Source organism: Lactuca sativa, chromosome 2, assembly GCF_002870075.4.
Source record: "Lactuca sativa cultivar Salinas chromosome 2, Lsat_Salinas_v11, whole genome shotgun sequence".
NCBI classification, from domain to species: domain Eukaryota; kingdom Viridiplantae; phylum Streptophyta; class Magnoliopsida; order Asterales; family Asteraceae; genus Lactuca; species Lactuca sativa.
The window spans coordinates 161,597,746-161,619,540 of record NC_056624.2 but is presented as its reverse complement, the minus strand read 5'-3'; the positions used below and the strand labels follow the sequence as shown (position 1 = coordinate 161,619,540).

The following is a 21,795-nucleotide window of genomic DNA, read 5'->3' as shown; positions in this document are numbered from 1 at the left end:
CATTTGTGATCACATCTCCTTAGTTGCCGGGTCAAGTAAAGTAAGAAGAACTAACCACACCCACGGGTTTGCTTAATTTCAGGATCCCTGAGTTGTGCTTGCATTAATTGTTTTTAGTTTTTATCCATTTATAATTTCCGTTTCAATAGCTTATATTTTACATAATAAAGTTTAATTTAAATTTAAAATATATAATATAATAATATAAAATAAATTCTTGCGAGATTTCTGTTTTATAAAAAAAAATTAAATAACACCCCAAACACATTAAACATTAAAGCTGTTATAAGCTTCATCCCCACCGTTCCCATTACTTATACTGTGCCTATGTCCCACGGTATATATGTGACTAATCTCCCCCTCCCCCCCCCTCTCTCTCTCTCTCATAAATTCTTCCTGAAACTTCCCCTGTTTTAGTTTCACAAACAAAGAGAATTTCAGAAGACCTACTTTTTGACCTGAAACAAAATGGCATCTTCTTCTTCTTCTTGTAACACCATTTTTTTGGGTTTTTTCGTATATCTGTCTCTCGCACACCTTACAATCTTCATTTCTGCTAATAAGGTTATTTATTCACTTATATCACTTGTATTTTGTTTCCTACTTTTATTCTTCTTTAATTTCATTTTGTTTCAGGTGTATGTCGTCTACATGGGTAGCTCCGACAACCAAGACCCGGATCATATTTTGACCCGAAACCATCAAATCCTCACCTCTGTTCATAGCGAAAGGTCTTAAACGTTTCATTTCTTTCTTTCTTTCTTTTTTTCTCGAATAGGGTTTTTGAAATAATTTGGAGTTTTTTGCTTTTTTTTTTTAGTGTTGAAGAAGCTAAGGCTTCTCACTTGTATAGTTATAAACATGGGTTTAAAGGGTTTGCGGCTAAGTTAAATGACGATCAAGCCCTTCAAATTTCGAGTAAGTTCAAGAAATGGCATTACACATTTACACTTATCACATCTATTTATTTGTTTATTTATAATATTTATAGCTACTTACTATGATTTTGTAGAGATGGAAGGAGTGGTATCGGTGTTTGAGAATAAAAAGAGGAAGCTACACACAACACATTCATGGGATTTCATTGGTCTTGGAGAAGAAGAAACCATGGAAATCCCGGGATTTTCCACAAAGGAGCAAGTTGATGTCATCATTGGTTTCATTGATACAGGTGGGATTTCCGATTTCGAATCTGTGGACTGTGGGTTTAAAATTAAATCATCCCTTTTATTTATTTTGTAATTACGATTAAGATGTTGGATTTTATGATAGGAATTTGGCCGGAATCCCCAAGTTTTAGCGATTCCGACATGCCTCCGGTGCCACCGGAATGGAAAGGAATATGCCAATCTGGGGAAGCATTCAACGCTACAAATTGCAACAGGTTTTCTTCAATCAATTCCATATGGGGTTGCTTAACTTTTAAGCGGATATAATCCCTAAATCAATGTTTTTGTCGAAATTCGTTTGATTTAATTAAACTATTTTTGCAGAAACATTTCATTTACTTTCTATTTCGCTTGATAAATAATCATTTCACAAAATACGAATTACTATTTGGCAAAATAGGAATAATTTTGCTATACATGCGTTCTTTTGGAAAAATAATAGTTTTTGTCTTTTCCACAAAATATGAATTGTTTTGGAAAATAATAATTTCCTTTTTCACAAAGTAGAATACAAATAATTGTTTCGCATATGAATAATTTTGCAAAAATAATAATTTGTTTTTTTTTCTTGCAAAATATGCATATAACTATTTCACAAAAAAAGAAGCAATTATTTCACGCGAAATATGAATAATGATGTCATAAAATGCTAATAGTTAATTAGTTATACCTCAAAATAAGAACCATTTCGTAAAATAATAGTTTGTTTCACAAATATGGTTAAAAAACTTATTTCAAAAGGATCATTTTACAATATATATGTGATTATATTTCATAAATTTTTCTAAAAAGTGATAAAAGCCTCTCATTTTTTTTTACTTGAAATAGGAAATTAATAGGAGCAAGATACTACCACATGGGCTACGAAGCCGAACAACAACAACAGCAACAACAAAAACACGCCAAATTAAACCAAAAACATCTCGAAAACACAGACGACCCAAAAAAGAAACTATCATTCAGGTCACCAAGAGACAGCAACGGTCACGGGACCCACACCGCCTCCACCGCCGCCGGCCGCTACGTGGCCATGTCCTACAACGGCCTAGCCGGTGGCGGAGCCAGAGGTGGTGCGCCCATGGCCAGGATTGCTGTCTACAAAACATGTTGGGATTCCGGTTGTTACGATGCCGACATTTTAGCAGCTTTTGATGATGCAGTTAGAGATGGGGTCCACATCGTGTCATTGTCATTAGGTCCCGATGCACCTCAAGGGGATTATTTCAGTGATGCGATTTCCATCGGATCTTACCATGCGGTTAGCCGTGGGATTACGGTTGTTTCTTCGGTTGGAAATGAAGGGGGAAAAGGCTCGGCTACTAATTTAGCTCCTTGGTTAATTACTGTTGCTGCTAGCTCCACTGATAGAGAGTTCACTTCTAAATTACAAATGGGAAATGGTGTTAATTTAAAGGTATATAATTATTTCGATTTTTTATATAAAAAAATATTGGAATTTTAATTTTTTAATTAAATTTTTTTTTTTTGGATTAAATAGGGGGAGAGTCTTGGTGTATATGAAATGAAGGCACCTGCGAGGATCATATCTGCTTCGATAGCAAATAGGGGTTTCTTCACCCCTTACCAATCCAGGTGAAAAACAGGTACTTTTGTTTTGTGTTTTACAAAAGGGTCAAATGTAAGAAATATCAATGTACTTTTATAAAAATTATTGATATTTCTTGCATTTAGCCCTTTACAAACTAGACATTATTCTAGTGTCAAAGTGTTGAATATTGTCTTTTTTTTTTTGTTTTAGCTATTGCTTAGAAAGCTCATTAAACCACACAAAGACTAAAGGAAAGGTGTTAGTATGTCGACACACGGAAAGGTCAACAGAGTCAAAGCTGGCGAAGGGCGAAGTGGTAAAAGCAGCGGGTGGGGTAGGAATGATCCTAATAGATGAAACTGACAAAGATGTTGCAATTCCATTTAACTTCCCAGCTGCTATTGTTGGAAAAAGAATGGGAAACAGAATTCTATCCTACATTAATAGCACACGGTTTATTACTTTTACTTTACTTAATTACTTATTACTTATTATTAATGTTGTAACTTTTAATTATTATGTCCCAAATATAATTTTAATATTTTTCATCTACAAAAATAGCAAGGCCACAACAAGGATTTTCGCATCAAAGGCTAAAATAGGATCACAACCTGCCCCTCGTGTCGCATCTTTCTCTTCTAAAGGTCCTAACGCTCTAACCCCAGAAATTTTGAAGGTAACGTTTTATTATTATTATTATTATTTTTAATAAAAGTGGAACTCATTTATCATTTATCATTTATTATTATCTGTTTTGTATTGTAGCCTGATATTACAGCTCCAGGGTTAAATATCCTTGCAGCATGGTCACCTGCAATTGGAAAAATGAAATTTAATATTTTATCAGGAACTTCCATGGCGTGTCCACATGTAACCGGAATTGTAGCTTTAATCAAAGCCGTTCATCCTTCATGGTCTCCATCCGCCATTAAATCTGCAATCATGACTACAGGTAAAATTAAAGAATTAAAAAACTTTTATCTTGAAATTGGAATCAAAGAATCTGATATAAAGAACAAAAAAATGCAGCGACAGTATTTGACAAGAAAGGAAACCCGATAAGAGTTGACCCGGATTCAAGAAGAGGGAACGCCTTTGACTATGGATCGGGTTTTATTGACCCGACAGCTGTCCTTGATCCCGGCCTTGTATACGATTCAAATCCCACAGATTACAAATCGTTTCTTTGCTCAATTGGTTACAATCAAAAAATGCTTCACACAATAACGAGAGACAACGCCACGTGTAAAACTAAACCGTTTTCAAATCACCCCTCGAGCCTCAATTACCCTGCAATTTTAGTACCCAATTTAAAGTCAACGTTTTCAGTGACAAGAACGTTGACCAATGTTAGAAACCTAAAACAGGAAATGAGTTACAGTTATAGAGCAGTGGTGTCGACACTACTTGGGATTGAAGTCGATGTGCACCCGAGAAGATTGGTATTCAATAGATATGGTCAGAAAATGAACTTCACTGTAACTTTCAGGAAAAATTCTGCACCTTCTCAAGGTTATGTGTTTGGTTATTTACAATGGAAGAATAGAAAGACACGTGTTACTACACCATTGGTTGTTCGAGTTGTGCCTTCTAATTTGGGGGTAGTTGTGTAATTAGGACTGAAAAAAGATTTAGGTTACAAGAGTTTTATGGTAGTGGGTAATGGGTATACGAATATGTTTTCTTTATTCTGTTTGTTTTGTTTTGTGCAGTTTTTTTTAGAACATATGGTTGGTTTTGGTTATGTATCTATTGACACTAAAAACATTGTAAATGCTGCATTATTTGGGGTTATATCGATTATCAAATACAAAAACAATACGAGAATACCCATTACGCCATTTTTCACACTAAAATGATAAAAATGGTGTAATATTTGTCGCAAAAAGTACACCATTTTTAACATCAGAAAGAACCTTTGTGATTATTAGTTTTTTACAACTTTGACTTGTTACAATAACTTTATATACATAATAGATTTATGTCAATTTAATTTATAATATAACATTACATATAAAACATTATTAGTATAAATAATAAATTAAAAATACATAAATTCAAAGTTAAATGTTCAAACTATAAATATTACATCCTATTTGGTGTAATAATGTTCACAAACACCATTTTTGGTGTAACAGCTGATATAATAAGCGGGTTTGGGTAAAAAATTTCGACATGTTTAATAAAAGGGTTGACATGACACGACATAAAAATTAAACAGATAAAATTAAGGTTAAGATTTTTAACTCGAGAATGATTAGAATATAACCCGCTTACTTATATATAAGATTATAAGTTTGTATAAAACTTTAATACTTCATAAATATATATCACATATATATTATTTTATAGTGGATGGAGCTAAAAAAAAATTGGGCTGACCTTGTTTGTATTAAAGTGGTAGATAAAAAAAAAAATTGCAGTCCATCGATGCACATGACAAAGCCCAAACTGAAATAACTAAAAAGCCTGTAAGCCCAAAATATGTAGGGTTGTAACTTAATCAAACGACGAGACTCATACGCTCAAAACGCCTCTATAAACCAAGGTTTCTAATCTCACAAGACAAGACGCATTGATTTCTACAAATCCTGTTGTTATTCGAAATCCAGCATCATATAGATCTAAGAGTAAGTATGTTCATCTGTTTGATCTAACATTGAACAATAAACAAATATATAGCTGCATTGTACCAAGAATGAGGTCGATTGATACCTTTGTCTTGATTGCCAAATCGGCTGTAGCTAAATTGATTCTGAAGTTTTACTGGCCGGTTGTCGTTAATCTCAGTCGATAAATCTGCTTACCGAATTTCATATATTCTCTCAATCACTTGTTCATACTTGATTTATGAAACTTATTTCGTTTTCTTCATTGATTTTTAATTTTCATTTTGTGGTTTGTTTATTTTAAACAATTCTAACACATTTTGGAATTTTCATAGATAGTTTATAAAGATAACAATGCATCGATTCATGTTAATGTAAAATACAAAATAGTTTTAGATTATAATGTAGTATTTTCTTAAAGCAATAATTATTGATATACGCACAACAGGTTGGGTTTTAAAGTCTTTTCTAAAATGATAACTCATTATTAGGAGTTGATTGAAGCGAAGTTTAGGAGTTGGAAGGCAAATGTTGATTATTCAAATATTGATATTGACGAAAAATATGATTAGTGGCAAATTTTTTAACAGTTTACATGATAATGATCTTGAATGTTGGTGTTAAACTACCAACATTTAATCTAAACAAAAAAGTTGATGGTCTAGATTAAATAAAAAAGTTTATGGTCTAATTTTAAGATTTGATATTTGATACTTTGAGATTGTGTTATGAAACCGACTGAAATGATTGTTGTTTATAAACCACAATGGTGTTACATGTGTTGTGTCTTGAAGTTAAACGGGTTGGAATTGCTTAACACTGACATAGTACCATGACCTGTTTAACAAACAGGTAATGAGAAGTTTAAACTCGGGTAACTTGTTTATTTTCAAATATTATTCTTTTAACTTGTTTAATCCATATAACGCGTGTAATCTGGATAATTTAAGCATAAACCAAAAACCTAAATTTGCATCTCCAAATAAATAACCAAAACCTAAAAAACATTAGAATTTCAAAGTTCAAAGTACTTATCCAAAACAACCATTAAGTCATATACTCACATCGAACATAACTACTCGGGTTATAATTAGATTGAACCTATACATTCTAAAATAAGAAAATAGCCATGTAACATATAATAGCTTAGATTTTTACCCGTAATAATGATATGAATAAAAGGTCTTTAAGTGTATTTAATATATCTTAGTTATCATTGTACAATAATTGAGAAGACAGGGTTGTTAAGCCTTTTTGTATGGTAAAGCTAATTCTTTTGAAAACTACATCGATAGATCTAAGGATATAACATTGCTATGCAGATCTGTTGTAGTCTAGTAAGAAATTTCATCGCATCCGCGTGCAAGTAAACCAAACGTATTAAATGCAAAAGGTAAGAACATGTGTTGATTTTCCACGCACGATTTTTCATGTATGGTACTTGCAAGTAGCAGCTTTTAATGCAGCATGTCCCGTTGTGAAACCTCCGACCCTCTGAACATAAAATTTCTGAAATTAGGAAACAACTATGAAATTATTAACATAGTTGAGGCTGAGAGGGATGTAGTGGTAGTAAGTGTGATGCTCAACGAACAAAAAACTAAAACGAGAGAAAAAAGAGATGACTTTGGGATGAATGCTTGGAGGGCGGCAACACTTGCTATATGCTTTGTAGTGGAACAATGAGTGAAGAAGGAGGCGGAGTGTGTTGGCTTTGTGTTTTTGGGGAAATTAGAAGTGAACGAAATTAGGTCAAAACGTGGTTTAATATATTTCTTTTTTAATAGCGCTTCAATACAAACAAAGACAGCCCAATATTTTTTTAGTCAATCCAATATAAAATTATATACAATATAGTCATTACATAAATTTTCACATGAGAAAGAGCTTTTATATTTTTTAGCATTTTACAACTTTGACTTTTTATAGTAACTTACAAAACAACATGAAAATTAAATGGATAAAGTGAGGGTTAAGATTTTTAACTTGAGAATAACTCGAATATAACCTGTTTATTTGTATATAAATTTTTCTAAAATTGTAATATTTTAAAAATATATTATATATAATTTTATATCGGGTTGGGTTGGTCTTGTTTGTATTCAAGCGGTGTAGGAAAAAAAATGTATTTGATCATGTTTGACCTAATTTCCTACACTTTCTAGTTTCCCCAAAACCACAATCACACTTTGTCTCCTTTTCCACACATTTCGTTTTTCATTCCACTAATCATAGTAAGATCTGCCGCTCGACATTGCCGGTTTACTCCTGTCTTGTCTCCGTCACTCCATTCAGTTTTTGGTTTGTTGAGCATCATAGCTGATACCCCGCATCCCTCTTAACTTTAGGTATGTTAATAACTTTATGGTTGTTTCCTTATTTAAAAAATTATATGTTGAATCTTAGCTATTATATGTTCAATATGTGTGTAGTTTCATACTATTTTCTTATTTTAAAATATACAAGTACAATCTAGTATAATCTAAGTAGTTATGTTTAATTTTAGTATATAATTCCATGGTTGTTTTGAATGATTACATTGAACTTTCACTTTCTAATGTTTTTCGGCTTTTGGTTATTTGGGTATTTGGCTTATGTTAAATTATATGGGTTACAAACATAGACAGATTAAAAGGATAATGTTTCAACATAAATGGTTTATCTGAGTCGTGTTGGGTTACACGAGTTTAAACGTGTCGTGTTCATGTCAAGTCTTTCGAGTCCATTTATTAAACATATCGTGTTTGTGTCAAGCAATTCCAACCCGTTTAACTTTCAACCTGACAGGACACGACCCATTTGCAACCTCTATTTGGTGCCCCAATATTTCTACAATAAAAAAATGCCTTGTGTTTCTTTCTTTATGGACCGATGAATAAGGGAACAAAGGTCAAAAAGAGGAAAGCAATAACCAAAGGAATAAAAGCTTAAATATTTCATTTTTTCCAAACTGGTTTCATGCAATCCGGTTTTGATCCGGTCCGAACAGGTTTGTATATGATTGAGTATTTCCTGGTTTTAGCCTAAACCAGATTTGACTTTATCGACTTGATTTGATCCATTTGGGGTAAGGATCTAAGGTCTATAAATAAGGTGTTAGGAATTATAACCTCTTTGCTCATTGGCTTGACTTTTCACCTCCTCTCTTCCTTCCTATCCTTGGACGATTCTATTTTGGATCCTCTATATCTAAGCAAGGTGACAAGTACAAGATAGCAAGCCAAAAAGTCTCTAGCTACAAAATAAGTATGTCATTCTGTCTTTCTTAGTAGTTGCAGTAATAAGTTGAAACTTATATTATTATAGGTTGCATGTGCACATATGAATTTTGTTTTAGTCTTCCACAACCATATCTATGTGTTATAAGCCTTATAACATAACATTGGTATTAGAGTCATTGGTTCATGATTACTTGCACTGTTATTTTAAATAGATTTGAATATTGTTTGTTGAGATTAGGTTTTTGTTTTTATTTTTTTATTTTTTTATTTTTTTAATTTTAGGTTTTAGGATGTGAAGTTATTATTTTCTTTTTTGATGGTTATTTCCGATTTTTCTTATACCCTAAGCTATGCTTAAATAACCATAAACCCTAAAAACGAAATTGGAAAAAGAAACCTGGAGATGGAGATCGTAAGGACACGACGTGCCTTCTCTAGGGCACGCCGCACTCTATATAGATCGAGTCCTATGGAACCCTAACTTGCTCCTCGAGTTTGCTAACTTTTCGAGCAAGAAACAAATTTGATATAGTTAGAATTTTGGATATATTTTATTTAAGTATTATTTAGATAAAGATTATTATTTGAATATTTAATTGATTTAATTGTAACGTCTGTTTTCGTTTAATGACTTCGAAATATGGTTGATTTATAATAATGAGTAATTATATAATTAAAAACTAAATTTTGTAAGTTCGGCAAATGATAAATTTAATAAAAGACATTATATAGATGTAAACGGTTAAAGTAATAATAATATAATAATAAATAAAAATATTAGTGATAACAATATTAATTATTTATTGATTTATAGATTTTGGATGAGGCTCACGACATGAGACATGGTGGTCACGTCATGAGTGACCGTTTAATAATTGACCCGTGTTTTTGAGTCTCATGACGTAAGTCTATGGGTGCTCACGACGTGAGGACGATCTGATGACCAAAACCCTAATATTTCGGGTATTTAATGGAATGAGAGGGCTAGGGTTGCCCATCCTTATCCTCTCTCACTCTCTTGCCTCCTGAAAACCCTAATCTCAACCTACTTAGAGTCCTTAGCTATTTTTGTTTCATTGAAGCTCTCTTTGGTGGTTTTTGTCTCACTAAAGTGGAAGAAGACCTTGGTGGAGCAACATCTCGGCTATCCAGCTTCTACCTCACCTTCTTGCAGAGCTTTTGGAACATTGTAAGCCATAAATCTCTGACCTTTTTATCTCTTGCATGCTAGATCTAAGTGTTAAGCTCCTTTTTGCATGGTTGTGAAGGATTGCATGCATGGGATCCATAAAGTTGGCAACTTTATGGATCATTGAGGCATTCTCTATAGTGTAATCTTTGGATTTGAGTTTTTGAGTAGTTTTAGACTCCAAGCATGAGTCTTGATCTCATTTTCCCTCTTTTGGCCTAGTGAGTGTTTGAGTCATGCATTAGAAATGCATAACTAAAAGCTATGATTTTTATCATCCTTTAGGCGAGGGAGGACCCCCTAGAATGCCCCAAGTAATGGTTGGATGGAATAAGAGCTTAATGCTCAAAGCTGGCCATGTAGCGCTCACGACGTGAGGAATAAGCTTGTCACGTTGTGAGAACATTTGCCTTTCTGGCTGTTTTGTCCAGATTAGGTCACGTCGTCACTCTGGAGGTGGTCATGACGCGACGATGATTGGAATCGAGATTGGGCGAGTTGATTGACTAAGTTGATCCGCTGAGTTGGAACCGGGTCAAGTTGATGCTCACGACGTGACGATGAGCTAGTCATGACGTGAGGGTCAGCCGTTCGAGTTTGGACCGTTGACTTGAGACCATTTTGGAACATTTGGGCCTTAGGGTTCTCTAGATGGGTTGGGCCATTAGTTGGCCTAGTTTGGACTTGGGCCATTATTGGGCCTCATGATTATGGGCTTAACCTTAGAAAGTAACTAGAGTTGGTATTGATTGTGTTCGGCGTGAGGAGCCGTTGTGCAACAGACTTGGGTGTGAGATTTGCTATCTTCTGATTGAGGTGAATTTTTCTCACTGTACTTGTGCGTCGAAGGCACCAATGCCGGCCCACTAGGTTATGTATCCCGGTATAAAAGATGTTGCTATGTTGTAGTGATCTGTTATATCCGCATGTTTGTATGTTGCCTGTTTATATGATTATATGTTTGTTGGATATATGTTATCTATTTTGTATATGTCGACATAGTATGGTTATGTTGAGGTAGTACTGCTTTTTGAAGTAGCCAACAAACCCGGGAGCAAGCCATACATAAGCTGAGGGCCGGAAGGGTAATCTAGACTTATGTTGTGGGCTCGGGAGCAAGCCAGATATGAGCCGTGGGCCCGTTAGGCAAGCCAGACTCATATTAAGGGGTCAAAGGTAATCCAGTATGTTAGATGTGGACCCAATATATGTTGTTATATGTTATGTGTGTTGGTACTTTGGGGGAACTCACTAAACTTTGGCTTACAATGTTAGTTTATTGTTTCATGTACTTCAGAGGATCGTGGGAAAGCGAAAGCCTGATCGTGTACATCTCCTTATTTTTATGTTATTGGTTTTTGGGACACTCTGATATGATGTTACATTTTGAAACAACGGTTCTTTTTCTAAACAATGATGGTTAATGGTTGTTTTTGAAAACTTCTAAATTTTTATGAATTTTGGAATGTTATACAAAGGAATAAAAGCCTAAATATTTCATTTTTTTCCAAATTTCTTTCATGCAATCCGGGTTTGATCCAGTCCGAACAGGTTTGTATAGGATCGAGTATTTCCTGGTCTTAGCCTAAACCAGATCTGACTTTGTTGACCTATTTCGATCCATTTGGGGTAAGGATATTAAGGTATATAAATAGGGTGATAGGGATCATAACCTCTTTGCTCATTGGCTTGAATTTTCGCCTCCTATCTTCCTTCCTCTCCTTGGACGATTCTATTTTGGATCCTCCACATCCAAGCAAGGTGACAAGTATAATATTGCAAGCCAGAAAGTCTTTAGCTGCAAAAGAGGTATGTCATTCTGTCTTTCTTAGGAGTTGCAGTAATAAGTTGAAACCTCGATTATTAAAGGTTGCATATGCACATATGAATAAGGATATGCTCAGGATTGCATGCTAGAATGCATTCTTAGGGAGATGCCTTTTCGTGCCTAATATGTGAATTGTTGGAGATGCATGATAATGTGTAGGCTAAGGACCTTCAAGAATTGTGTGATAGGATTGACTGACCTTTATGATGCCTTATTGTATGTTGGTTTTGATGTTCGAATGTTGCTTGCTTTGTGCTATGTGAAACATATATTGTTGTTAAACAACTATTAAGCAAATACGTTAGTTGCATTCCACAAAGATTAATTAGTTTTAGAATGCTTGATTTTGCTCTATTGTGCATCTCCTGTTTGAGTTCAGCCGTTGTAGTGCAAGATCTTTCAGTCAAAAGATTGTTTAGTTTTTGTTGTGCGTGGTTATGCCTTATTGTATGTTGGTTTTGATGTTTGAATGTTGCTTGCTTTGTACTGTGTGAAACATATGTTGATGTTAATTAACTATTAAGCAAATACGTTAGGTTGCATTCCATAAAGATTAAATAGTTTTAGAATTCTTGATTTTGCTATATTGTGCATCTCTTGTTTGAGTTCAGCCGTTGTAATGCAAGATCTTTCAGTCAAAATATTGTTTAGTTTTTGTTGTATGTGGTTGTATTTGTAAGATAGTTAGTTGACAATGGTAGAAGTTTCTTCCACAGCTAATAACATGGTGGGGTGGAAATTCCTAGTGAATTAGGAAGAGTGTTAGAATGTGCTAGTGTGTATACTTGTGTAAGAGGAATCCTAGAAAGAGAATATGAGAAGATTAGCAGTGTGTACTCATTTAAGAGTGTGTATATGTGATTAGATTGGTCAGAAGTGGTCACGAGTAGTGACTTAGGAATCTTGAGACAATTCTTGGGACGAATACGGATAGGTGTGGAAGGTAGTATGAGTCCGTACTATTGAAAGCACATCATCAAGAAGAGTCGAAAAGGCTTCTAGGCAGCCGGTTAAGAGTAGATAGCATGGTTCAACACCATGATTCGTTGCAGTGTGTTTCCGCCTTTATCGGTTTTCTGGTTATGGTTGTTTAGGATGAAGACGAGGTTGGTAATTGTTCAGAGCTTATTTGCCATGGCAGATTGGGTTTGATTAGTGTAGACCTGGTCGAGTTGTTCGATTTTAAGGTCTCAAGGGCCTTGTTAGAGGTAGTACCAGTTTGAGTCATATGAGTCATGAAAGAAGCAATTGTGATGATCGACATATGTATGATTAGTCGATGGTTCATGTTGACGTTTGTTATGGCATGGTTATACTTTATTTCCTATCTCGTGTGTTCAAAGGAGAGAAGATCAGATTCTTACCATATGATAAATGGAAAGGAAGATGATCTTTGCATCAGTGGTTGCCCGGAGGAGGCAAGGTTCGACTTGATGTGAATCGTCTTCATCTTCTAGTAAAGGGATGGCAGCGAGTCGTTCATCTAATAGATTCAATGGTCATGGTGGGGACTATGATGTGAGCTGAGCCTTCAACCTAGTTTTGAGAAGAGCGGGTGTTCCTGATACATGTTGAGTTTATGATTCCAGTGTATGAACTAGAGGGTCCACATGAGAAGAGGGAGTTGATGCATGGTCAGGTTACTATATAACATCTATGAGATTCAAGGTCGTCAATGTTAACTAGTAGATTAGGAAAGCCATGGTTATTACATTAGGTTTGGAATACGCACATATGGATTGTAATTGTGGGTAAACCCTGATTATTAATTAGGATTGTAATTAGGTTATGTTTAGTGTGAGGAGTCGTATTAACAACAACTCGAGTGTGCAATTCTGTTATATTCAGTTAGGGGTGAGTCTTCTCATTATATTCGTGGGTCGAAGGCACCAATGTCGGCCAATTATTCTGTTATGTAGAATGCTAGCTGTTATGTGACTTTCATATGTTTGCATGACCGAGTTGAAATAAACCTCAAGGTTGGGCCCATATTTGTTGATCGGATTGAAATAAACCCTAGAGTTGGGTTCATTATTGTATGATCGAATTGAAATAAACCCCATGGCAGTGCGTTGGGCCCATATTTTTTTGATTGGGTTGAAATAAGCCTCAGCGTTGGGCCTATATTTGTATATTGGGTTGGGATACACCCTAGGGTTAGGCCGAGTTGTATGTTTGGTATTTGGTACTTTGGTGAACTCACTAAGTCTTGTGCTTACAGTTTTTGTTTATGGTTTCAACTATTTCTGGTACAAAAAAGGAAGGGTCCGACATGATGACACAACATCCTCCCCTCATGATTTCCGCACCTTTTGGATACTCTTACTCTGATATTTTGGATATTATACCTTTTGATTGTCTTTGAACTATTTGATGATTGAACCTATTGATTTTAAACGAAAAACTTTATCACTACTTTTGGGGATGTTACAAAATAATAAAGAAAAAAATACATAAATTCAAAGTTAAATGACAAACCTTTAAATAGTGTAACACCCTATTTGGTGTTGTACTATTCACAAACACCATTTTTGGTGTAAGGATGTAAGGAATGCAAGAGGTACGCAACATTCAAGAAAAAAATGTTAGTTTACATATAAAGAACATCTAACCACAACAAAGAACAAATAGTGGTGCATGAAAAAAAAGCAATCAATAAAGCTAAAAGTAAAGATAAGCAAGGGTAAGCGTGTATATTAGACGTGGAAAAAATTGACACGACCCAAAATAAATAGGGTTGGGTAAAGAGATTTCGACAGGTTTAAGTAAACAAGTTGACACGAATCGACACGAAAATTAAATGGGTAAGGTTAAGATTAAAATTTTCATCTCAAGAATGAATTGTATATAACCCATTTATTTATATATAAGTTTTTATAAAATTTTAATATTTTATAAATATATCATATATAATTTTATATTGAATTGGGCTAAAAAATAGATTGGATAAGGAATGTATTTAACCATGTTTGACCTAATTTCATTCACTTTCCAGCTTCCCAAAGTAGAAAGCCACAAGCACACTTTGTCTTTTTCTTCAGTCATTCCACTATGAATCATAGTAAGTGTCGTTGCTCGATGTTGCCTCCACTCCCGTCTTGTCTCCTTTTAACGTATTTTAGTTTTTTGGTTCATTGAGCATCATGCATCCCTCTCAGCCTCTCACGTATGTTAACAATTTTATGGTTGTTTCCTGATTTCAAAAATATATATTCAATATGAGCTATTATATGGTCAACATATGTATAGTTTTATAGTTATTTCCTGATTTCAGAGTATAATTTCATGGTTGTTTTGGATGATTACCTTGAACTTTGAATTTCTAATGTTTTTCAGTTTTTTGTTACTTCTTTGAAGATGGAATTTCGGGTTGAAATGATTATTCATTAAACGTGTTAAATAATTTATATGTTTGATTCAACACTAAACAGCAAATAAATATATAACTACATTGTACCAAGAATGAGGTCGATTGATATCTTTGTCTTGATTGCCAAATTAGTTGTAGCTAAATTGATTATGAAGTTTTACTGGCCGGTTGTCGTTGACCTCAGTCGATAAATCTGCTTACTGAACTTCATATATTCTCTCAAGTCTCAATCACTAATTTGTATTTGATTTATGAAACTTATTTTGTTTTTTTAATTGATTTTATAAAAATCAAAGAAATGATTTTATTGTTTTTTTAATAATATTTTATTCTATATAAGAGAGACCACATCACTTTCCAGGAATATATGCTTTGAATTAAATAATTAACTAGCAGTTTGCGTCTAACGGTGACTACACTGTCAACGAATTAAGCCCTAGAAAGTATATGTTTTTGTTATGATTAAAGTAGTATATAATGTTCATTTAGTGGTTTATTTATGGAATAATAACTTAAACGAGTAATATATTTTTTGATTTATACACATTTGGTCATTAAATTTTTTCGTCCACATTTACACCTTCAACTTGTTTGATAGAGTAATATACATTTCATTCTGTATACATGTAGTCTTTAATAATTTTTGCACATTTAGTTCTTAATTTTCTTTTTGTTGCAAAATTTGTCATTGTTGTTTTTATACACATTCAATGCTTATGGTCGGTTTTTTTAGGTTTTTTTCATAACATCTTACGCAGGACAAACATTAATAAGGTGTTAGGAGTTGTTGATGCTTATGACCACCGCGACCTCGACTGCTTAGGTCTGTTGTTTGACCTAGGTCTTGTGTTCTGAGCGTCTTAACTTTTTCATACGATCTCAGAGTTTAACGATATTTATATCTACATGTTCGTATTTAAGTCTACTATAATTTTTGTTTAGATACTCTCGTTAAAAAGTAATATATTTTTACTTGCGATTTTATAAAAAATGTTTATACATACATTCATAAAGTGCGCATGGATATATAGATCGTAAGTAAAAATATATTAGTTTTTAACGGCAATAATCTAAACGAAAATTGTAGTAGACTCAAATACGAACGCATAAAGAAGTTACGATGTTCAGAACACAATACCTTAGTCAAAGCACAAGACCTAAGCAGTCAAAGCTCTAGTGGTCATAAACACCAACATCTCAAACACCTTATTAATGATTGTTCCATATAAGATTTCGTGAGAAAAACCCAGAGAAATCGGTCATAAATATTAAATGTGTACAAAAACAACATTGATTTATTTTGCAACAAAACAAATATTAAGGACTAAATGTACAAAAAAAAATATTAACGGCTAAATGTACACAAATTAAAAAATATATTATTCTATTAAGCCATTTTTTCTGGTTTATTTGGAGTAACCGGTCATAAGAATTAAATGTATACACTTTAACAAGTTGAAAGATAAATATTGATAGAAAAAAAACTCAATAACAAAATATGAACAAATATCTTCTGTTTTAACAAATCCTTTTGTTTATTGAGATTTTTTAAACATGTGCCATAAAATATACATAATAAAAAACCTTAATTAAACTATTAGTTATTAGGAATATTACCATAATTAAATATAAAATTATTTTAATTATAAAAAAAATATTTTTTTATAATTAACAAACTTCATATTTATTTATCTTAATATTATCAATAACTAATAATTAAATTAATGTTTTTATTTTTATTTTTTATAAAGATAATATTATGATAAAATACAAAGTAGTTCTAAATTATAATATTTTCATCCCTAACCTAATCGATTTTTTTTACTTCGTCGCTAGAAACTTTGAAAGATGAACAAATACCCTCGGTTTTAACAAATCCCCTTTGTCGTTTGTGGAAAGCTTGAAGAGTGAAGCGATAACGTTCGTCAGGATGAACCAAGAGCTTCTTCTCTCATGGCGTCGTCCATGTCTCCCCTTTCCCACAACCATCACAAAACCCACCAACGTCGGCGTTGTTTTTCAACCAATCCGGGCAACTCTTCAAACCTCGGTCGACGAAAAAGCGGAAATTCTAACTGCGAAAGAGAAGAGAGAGTTGAGGAACGTGAAAAGAGAGGAAAACAAATCGTATAATTGGAGGGAAGACGTGGAAGAAAGGCTATTGAAGAAACCAAAGAAGCAGTTTAACTCTTGGAAGGAAGAGCTTAACCTCGACAAACTCGCGGTAATGGGTCCCCAATGGTGGATCGTCAAGGTCTCCAGAGCTAAAGGTAAGGATACTGTTGAACGGATGATGCAGGCACTCGCAAAGAACTTTCCTGATGCTGAATTTCAGGTAATTAATTAACTCCTGTGTTTGATTTATCTTCCATTTGATGTTCTATAATCACCATAGATTTTGCTTCAACAGTTCTCGGGTTACATCGGATTTTACCCCAATTTGAATCTAACCCGATTGAATACTACATTTACGATTTGATGGCAGGTATTTACTGCAGCTGTTTCTGAGAAAACTAAGTTGAAGAACGGGAAGATTTCAATCAAACCAAAGCCTTTGTATCCCGGATGTGTGTTTTTGAATTGCATATTGAACAGGGAACTCCACAATTTTATAAGAGAAGAATGTGAAGGAGTTGGAGGATTCGTTGGAAGAATGGTTGGAAATACGTAAGCAACTTCTTCTCCTGTTAGATCCGAATGACCCAAATTGACCCATTTTAGGTAAACGGGTCGAAATTGCTTCCTCTAAACATTTAACATAAAACTTCTATTTGCAGAAAAAAGCAAATTAACAAACCCAGGCCAGTATCCGCAGCTGACATGGAAGCAATATTTCAAGAAGTGAAAGAAAAGCAAGAAGCAACAGATAAAACATTTGAAGAACAACAACAGTTAGAGATTTTAGAGAAAAAATCACTTCCACTTTCAGATAAAAAAGTATCCAAGAGTCGATCGAGAAAACCTTCAGGGCCTGTTCTTGGGTCAACTGTTCGGATTGTGTCAGGGCCATTTTTGGACTTTTCAGGCACCATAAAAAAGCTAGATAGAAAAAGAGGATCGGTATGCATTATTTCCTTTTTTGACTTAATCTTACACTTAATGCGACTTAATATAGAAAGTCATGGGAAGGAGACTTGTTACAAATTTTTCTCATTTGTTTTTTTCAGGTAACTGTTGGTTTTACATTGTTTGGGAAGGATACTTTAGCTGATTTAGATGTAAGTGAAATTGTAGAAGAGAAGAAATGATGCCATATCATAATCCCAAGTGGCGAGTGAGTTCTTAAGTCATATTTTTACCCAGTTTGGACGATTTTACCCTTACCACTTCCCTCATGTAACATCTTGGCGTGTGTGCCATGAGGATGCATAAAGGTTAAAAATGTAATTCAATGTTCGATTCATGTGCTGTAAGTTATGAACCAAGCATCTATTATGGTCAAACATCGGTCAAACTCCTAGGCCAAATCAAGAACTTGAAATCAACCCATGAGCTGTATCCATCCAGTCAAAGGTCAACTTTCATCTATAGGGGAGCTGTTGTAGTTTAGATTAGATGTTGGTTATGAAGTTTATTGGACTAAATTTAATGAAGTTGTTAATATCTTCTTTTTTTTTTTTTTAATCTGAAGTGCTTTTGATATTTGTGGCATTAGTTTGTTCTTGAATGAAGTTAGCTTGATGAAAATGGAATATGTTTCATTTGAGACTTAATGATTAAACACTTGGAGCAATAGCATTGTGGACTTGATTTATTAATTCGGAAGTGACAAATAATTGAGGAATTGTGGTTGTGGACTTAGTTTATTAATTAGAAAGTGAAGGTGTATATTAGCAAAACAAGCTAAAAAGGTTAAAAGCAGCAAGAGTAGAATAAATATTCAAAGTTTTTGAAGTACAGAATTCTGGTGTTAACTAAATTAGAAAGAAGTTATGGTGAACGTTGACCATTGGCATTGAGATCTGAAGGGTCAACTAAGCCTTCCAACACAACAAGTTCATCTAAAAGTGAGAGTTTTTCCTCTTCAAGAGATTTAACAGCATCTTGAATCTCTTTTGTTTCTCTTCCAACATTAAAGCTTTCTTCTTCTAAAAGTAAATATTTGCGTCTCAGGGATCGATAATCATTACCAGTAGAAGAAGAGTCAGGTAAAGAATCAGAAGTTGTTGACTTTTCCTGTTGTTGGAAGATTTGCGCTTCATTTTTAGAGCTTCTTTTGGAACCCCCTTTTGTGTTGTTTTCTTGTGTTAGCTTCTTCGTAGTGGATGGTTTTCTTTTTGTTGACTTTGGTGGTGTTGTTTCATCAATTGGAACCATTCCATGGTCTTGCATTTCTTCAACTTGTCTGGTATCTGTATCTCAATCTGAGCACAAAGATAAAATGAGTTTCAATCGTTGATCTGTAAATTGCATTAAGCCATTAATCAGATTGCAAAGTAGCAGGTGTTCTTTGGACAGTGATTTTCCTCAATACTTGCTAAATCATCTGGATCGGTATGAAAGATCAGAGGTAGAAGCAGAAATTCTGTAAAACCCTCAGTTACCTAGGTATGAAGAAATTTTAACCTAAATTTTTTTTTTTTTTGAAATTGTGCGTTTCTTTTAGAACTTCAGAAAACCTCAATGTCGTGCACTTTTGTAGCCGATCGAAAATACCAGTTGGACAATTTTGTGGATCAAGTTCATGGTCCAAGTTATAACTTGGTGAAACTAATTCTTCTACGATTAACTATTTAACAGTGAATTTAATTTAAAAAGAAAAGAAAAAGGCTCCGATAAACCCTAAGTAAGTGAATCTGACAATGAAATGTGATTACAGTAACTAAATCGTAAAGATAAAGCTCCTCACCAGCAATTAAGCAGACAAAGGAAGCGGTGAGGGAGTAATTAATTGGATTCGGCAGCGATCATCGATCATCAGAGGGAAGAAACGGCGTGAGCGTAGTACGTGTATATAGATTTGGATGAGATTTGAGACGATGAGTTTGAAGGCTGCTCGATCTTCCCGGAGTATTTTCCCTCGTTCTCTAACTAACAAAAAGAAAATGGTGAATTGGGCTTCATCGTCGCTATAATACTATTCACTATTCACTAAAATATATTAGGGCTTCAACATTTTGTTTTTAAAAAAAGATTGGATTTTATACACCACTTGCAACTTAAGGTACCCATAGAGTGATTAACATTAACATAAGACGAAATTGCAAAATTGGTCCATGTAGTATGCATTTTTTTAGGGTTTTAGTCTAAACTTCGATTTTTTTGTGTTGGTGGTCCTTTTGAGCTACTTTTGCTTGCAGTTTTGGTCCCTGTCCAAACTAAAAAGACTATTATACCCTTAATGAATTTATTTTTGATTTTTCTTTCACTTTTTAATATTATTATTATTATTAAATATAAAAGTGAGCTCTCTCTCTCTCTCTCTCACACACACACACATGTGACCCCACCTTTTTCCCTCATTTTCCTCAATTCTCACCCAATTCTTGAATTCTTGTTTATGCTATTTCCCCTCCCTTACCCGATGAACCTCGATAATCATTCCATTGTCGGGAAATTGACCATCTCCTCCATTGAAACCCTTAGACCAAACAACCGCAATGAAACACACCTAAAATATCAAGATTTAGGGTTTGGTTATCGACAGGGAGGAAGAAAAAAGGGACGGCAACGATGCTGTTAGGTTTACTGGTAGGTGATGGTGATGTTTGTCGTTGACGGATGTCAGCGATGATCTATTTTTCGTTTTTGGAAATCAACTCACATGGAAATCAATTCACAGGTTTGCACTTTAACACACACCGACACAGACACACGAACATTCAATGTTCTGGGTTTGCTCTTCAATCTCTCAAGATCCAATCTTGGTAAGCCCTAATGCAATATGAAATCAATTTCGAATCTGAAACTGATTTTACGTGTGAAATCAAACCATGGATATCCTTTCTTTATCTTAGTAGGATCGATTAATAGGTGTGTGTATATGTGTTTTCGATCACAGCTCTCAATAATCCTCTATTTCTTATTTGATTTTAAACAAGAAGATGGGACAGAGATGGAGATTCGATGTCTCTTTCTTCTTTCTTTGTGAAACTGATAAGCAGGTCTCAAGTTGTGGTGGTTACACAGTCACGAGGAGGGGTGCTGGCAGAAGGCTATCCTCGGAGCCTTCATTCCCTTTCTGTTGTGATCGGCAAAAAAACGTAAAAAAGGATGGAGGTCTTCGATCCTCTGTTGATCCGAGAAGAAGGAAGCATTAACGGAGGCGACAGTTGGTGGCGACGAAGGTGTTGGTGGTGGTGATGGCGGCCCCTTGCTCGCCGGTTGAGTTGTTGTTCTTGATGGTCACCGGAAATGCATCCACCTCTGATGGTGTTTTTACCATAAAAATGAAGAAGAAAAGGAATAAATAAAACTGAGAGAGAGAGAGAGAGAGAGAGAGAGAGAGAGAGAGAGAAAGAGAGTGGGTCCCATAATTTTTATTAATAAAAATTTAAATTAAATAGCAAAAACCATCAAAAAATATATATGAGAAGGGCATTTTAGTCTTTTTAGTTTTCTGGGGGACCAAAAACGCAACAAAACTATCTTAAAAGTACCATCAATCCCAAAAAGTCGTGGTTTGGACTAAAACAAAAAAAACGCATACCATAGGGACCATTTTTGCAATTTTGTCTTAACATAATAAATAAATTGAAAATAGAAGTTATCTTATGAATACATTAACTAGTTTCTCGATTTACGAATCACCTTAATATAATCATCTATTATATTCATCATTAACCATTATAATATGGATGTCACATTATAACCATAATACCTATCACTAATCACATCACTCCAGTTTATTTTTTTAATTA

General features: G+C 34.2%; 3 protein-coding genes and 2 non-coding genes across 5 annotated transcripts; 4 read left to right on the top strand and 1 right to left on the bottom strand.

Moving 5' to 3' along the window:
- Positions 1–345: 345 nt before the first annotated feature.
- On the top strand, positions 346–4,545 carry LOC111916012 (subtilisin-like serine-protease S). Its single transcript, XM_023911654.3, has 11 exons — positions 346–564; positions 637–731; positions 821–918; positions 1,013–1,171; positions 1,273–1,384; positions 1,998–2,583; positions 2,668–2,762; positions 2,929–3,171; positions 3,280–3,394; positions 3,484–3,670; positions 3,748–4,545. Exons 1-11 carry the CDS (start codon positions 469–471, stop codon positions 4,329–4,331), a joined length of 2,370 nt encoding a protein of 789 aa, XP_023767422.1. The 5' UTR covers positions 346–468; the 3' UTR covers positions 4,332–4,545.
- A 908-nt stretch (positions 4,546–5,453) lies between these two features.
- On the top strand, positions 5,454–5,541 carry LOC111916073 (small nucleolar RNA snoR109). The gene has a single exon (XR_002858377.1). It is a non-coding gene; the product is annotated as a small nucleolar RNA snoR109 (small nucleolar RNA).
- A 9,523-nt stretch (positions 5,542–15,064) lies between these two features.
- Positions 15,065–15,152, top strand: LOC111916074 (small nucleolar RNA snoR109). The gene has a single exon (XR_002858378.1). It is a non-coding gene; the product is annotated as a small nucleolar RNA snoR109 (small nucleolar RNA).
- Positions 15,153–16,703: 1,551 nt separating this feature from the next.
- On the top strand, positions 16,704–18,577 carry LOC111916013 (uncharacterized). Its single transcript, XM_023911655.3, has 4 exons — positions 16,704–17,270; positions 17,421–17,602; positions 17,713–17,995; positions 18,103–18,577. The coding sequence occupies exons 1-4, from the start codon at positions 16,866–16,868 to the stop codon at positions 18,181–18,183; spliced, it is 951 nt and encodes a 316-aa protein (XP_023767423.1). The 5' UTR covers positions 16,704–16,865; the 3' UTR covers positions 18,184–18,577.
- A 208-nt stretch (positions 18,578–18,785) lies between these two features.
- On the bottom strand, positions 18,786–20,033 carry LOC111916014 (uncharacterized). The gene is made up of 2 exons (XM_023911656.3): positions 19,785–20,033; positions 18,786–19,299 (listed from the first exon to the last, which is right to left on the bottom strand). The coding sequence occupies exon 2, from the start codon at positions 19,265–19,267 to the stop codon at positions 18,866–18,868; it is 402 nt and encodes a 133-aa protein (XP_023767424.1). The 5' UTR covers positions 19,268–19,299; positions 19,785–20,033; the 3' UTR covers positions 18,786–18,865.
- Between the last annotated feature and the right edge of the window lie 1,762 nt (positions 20,034–21,795).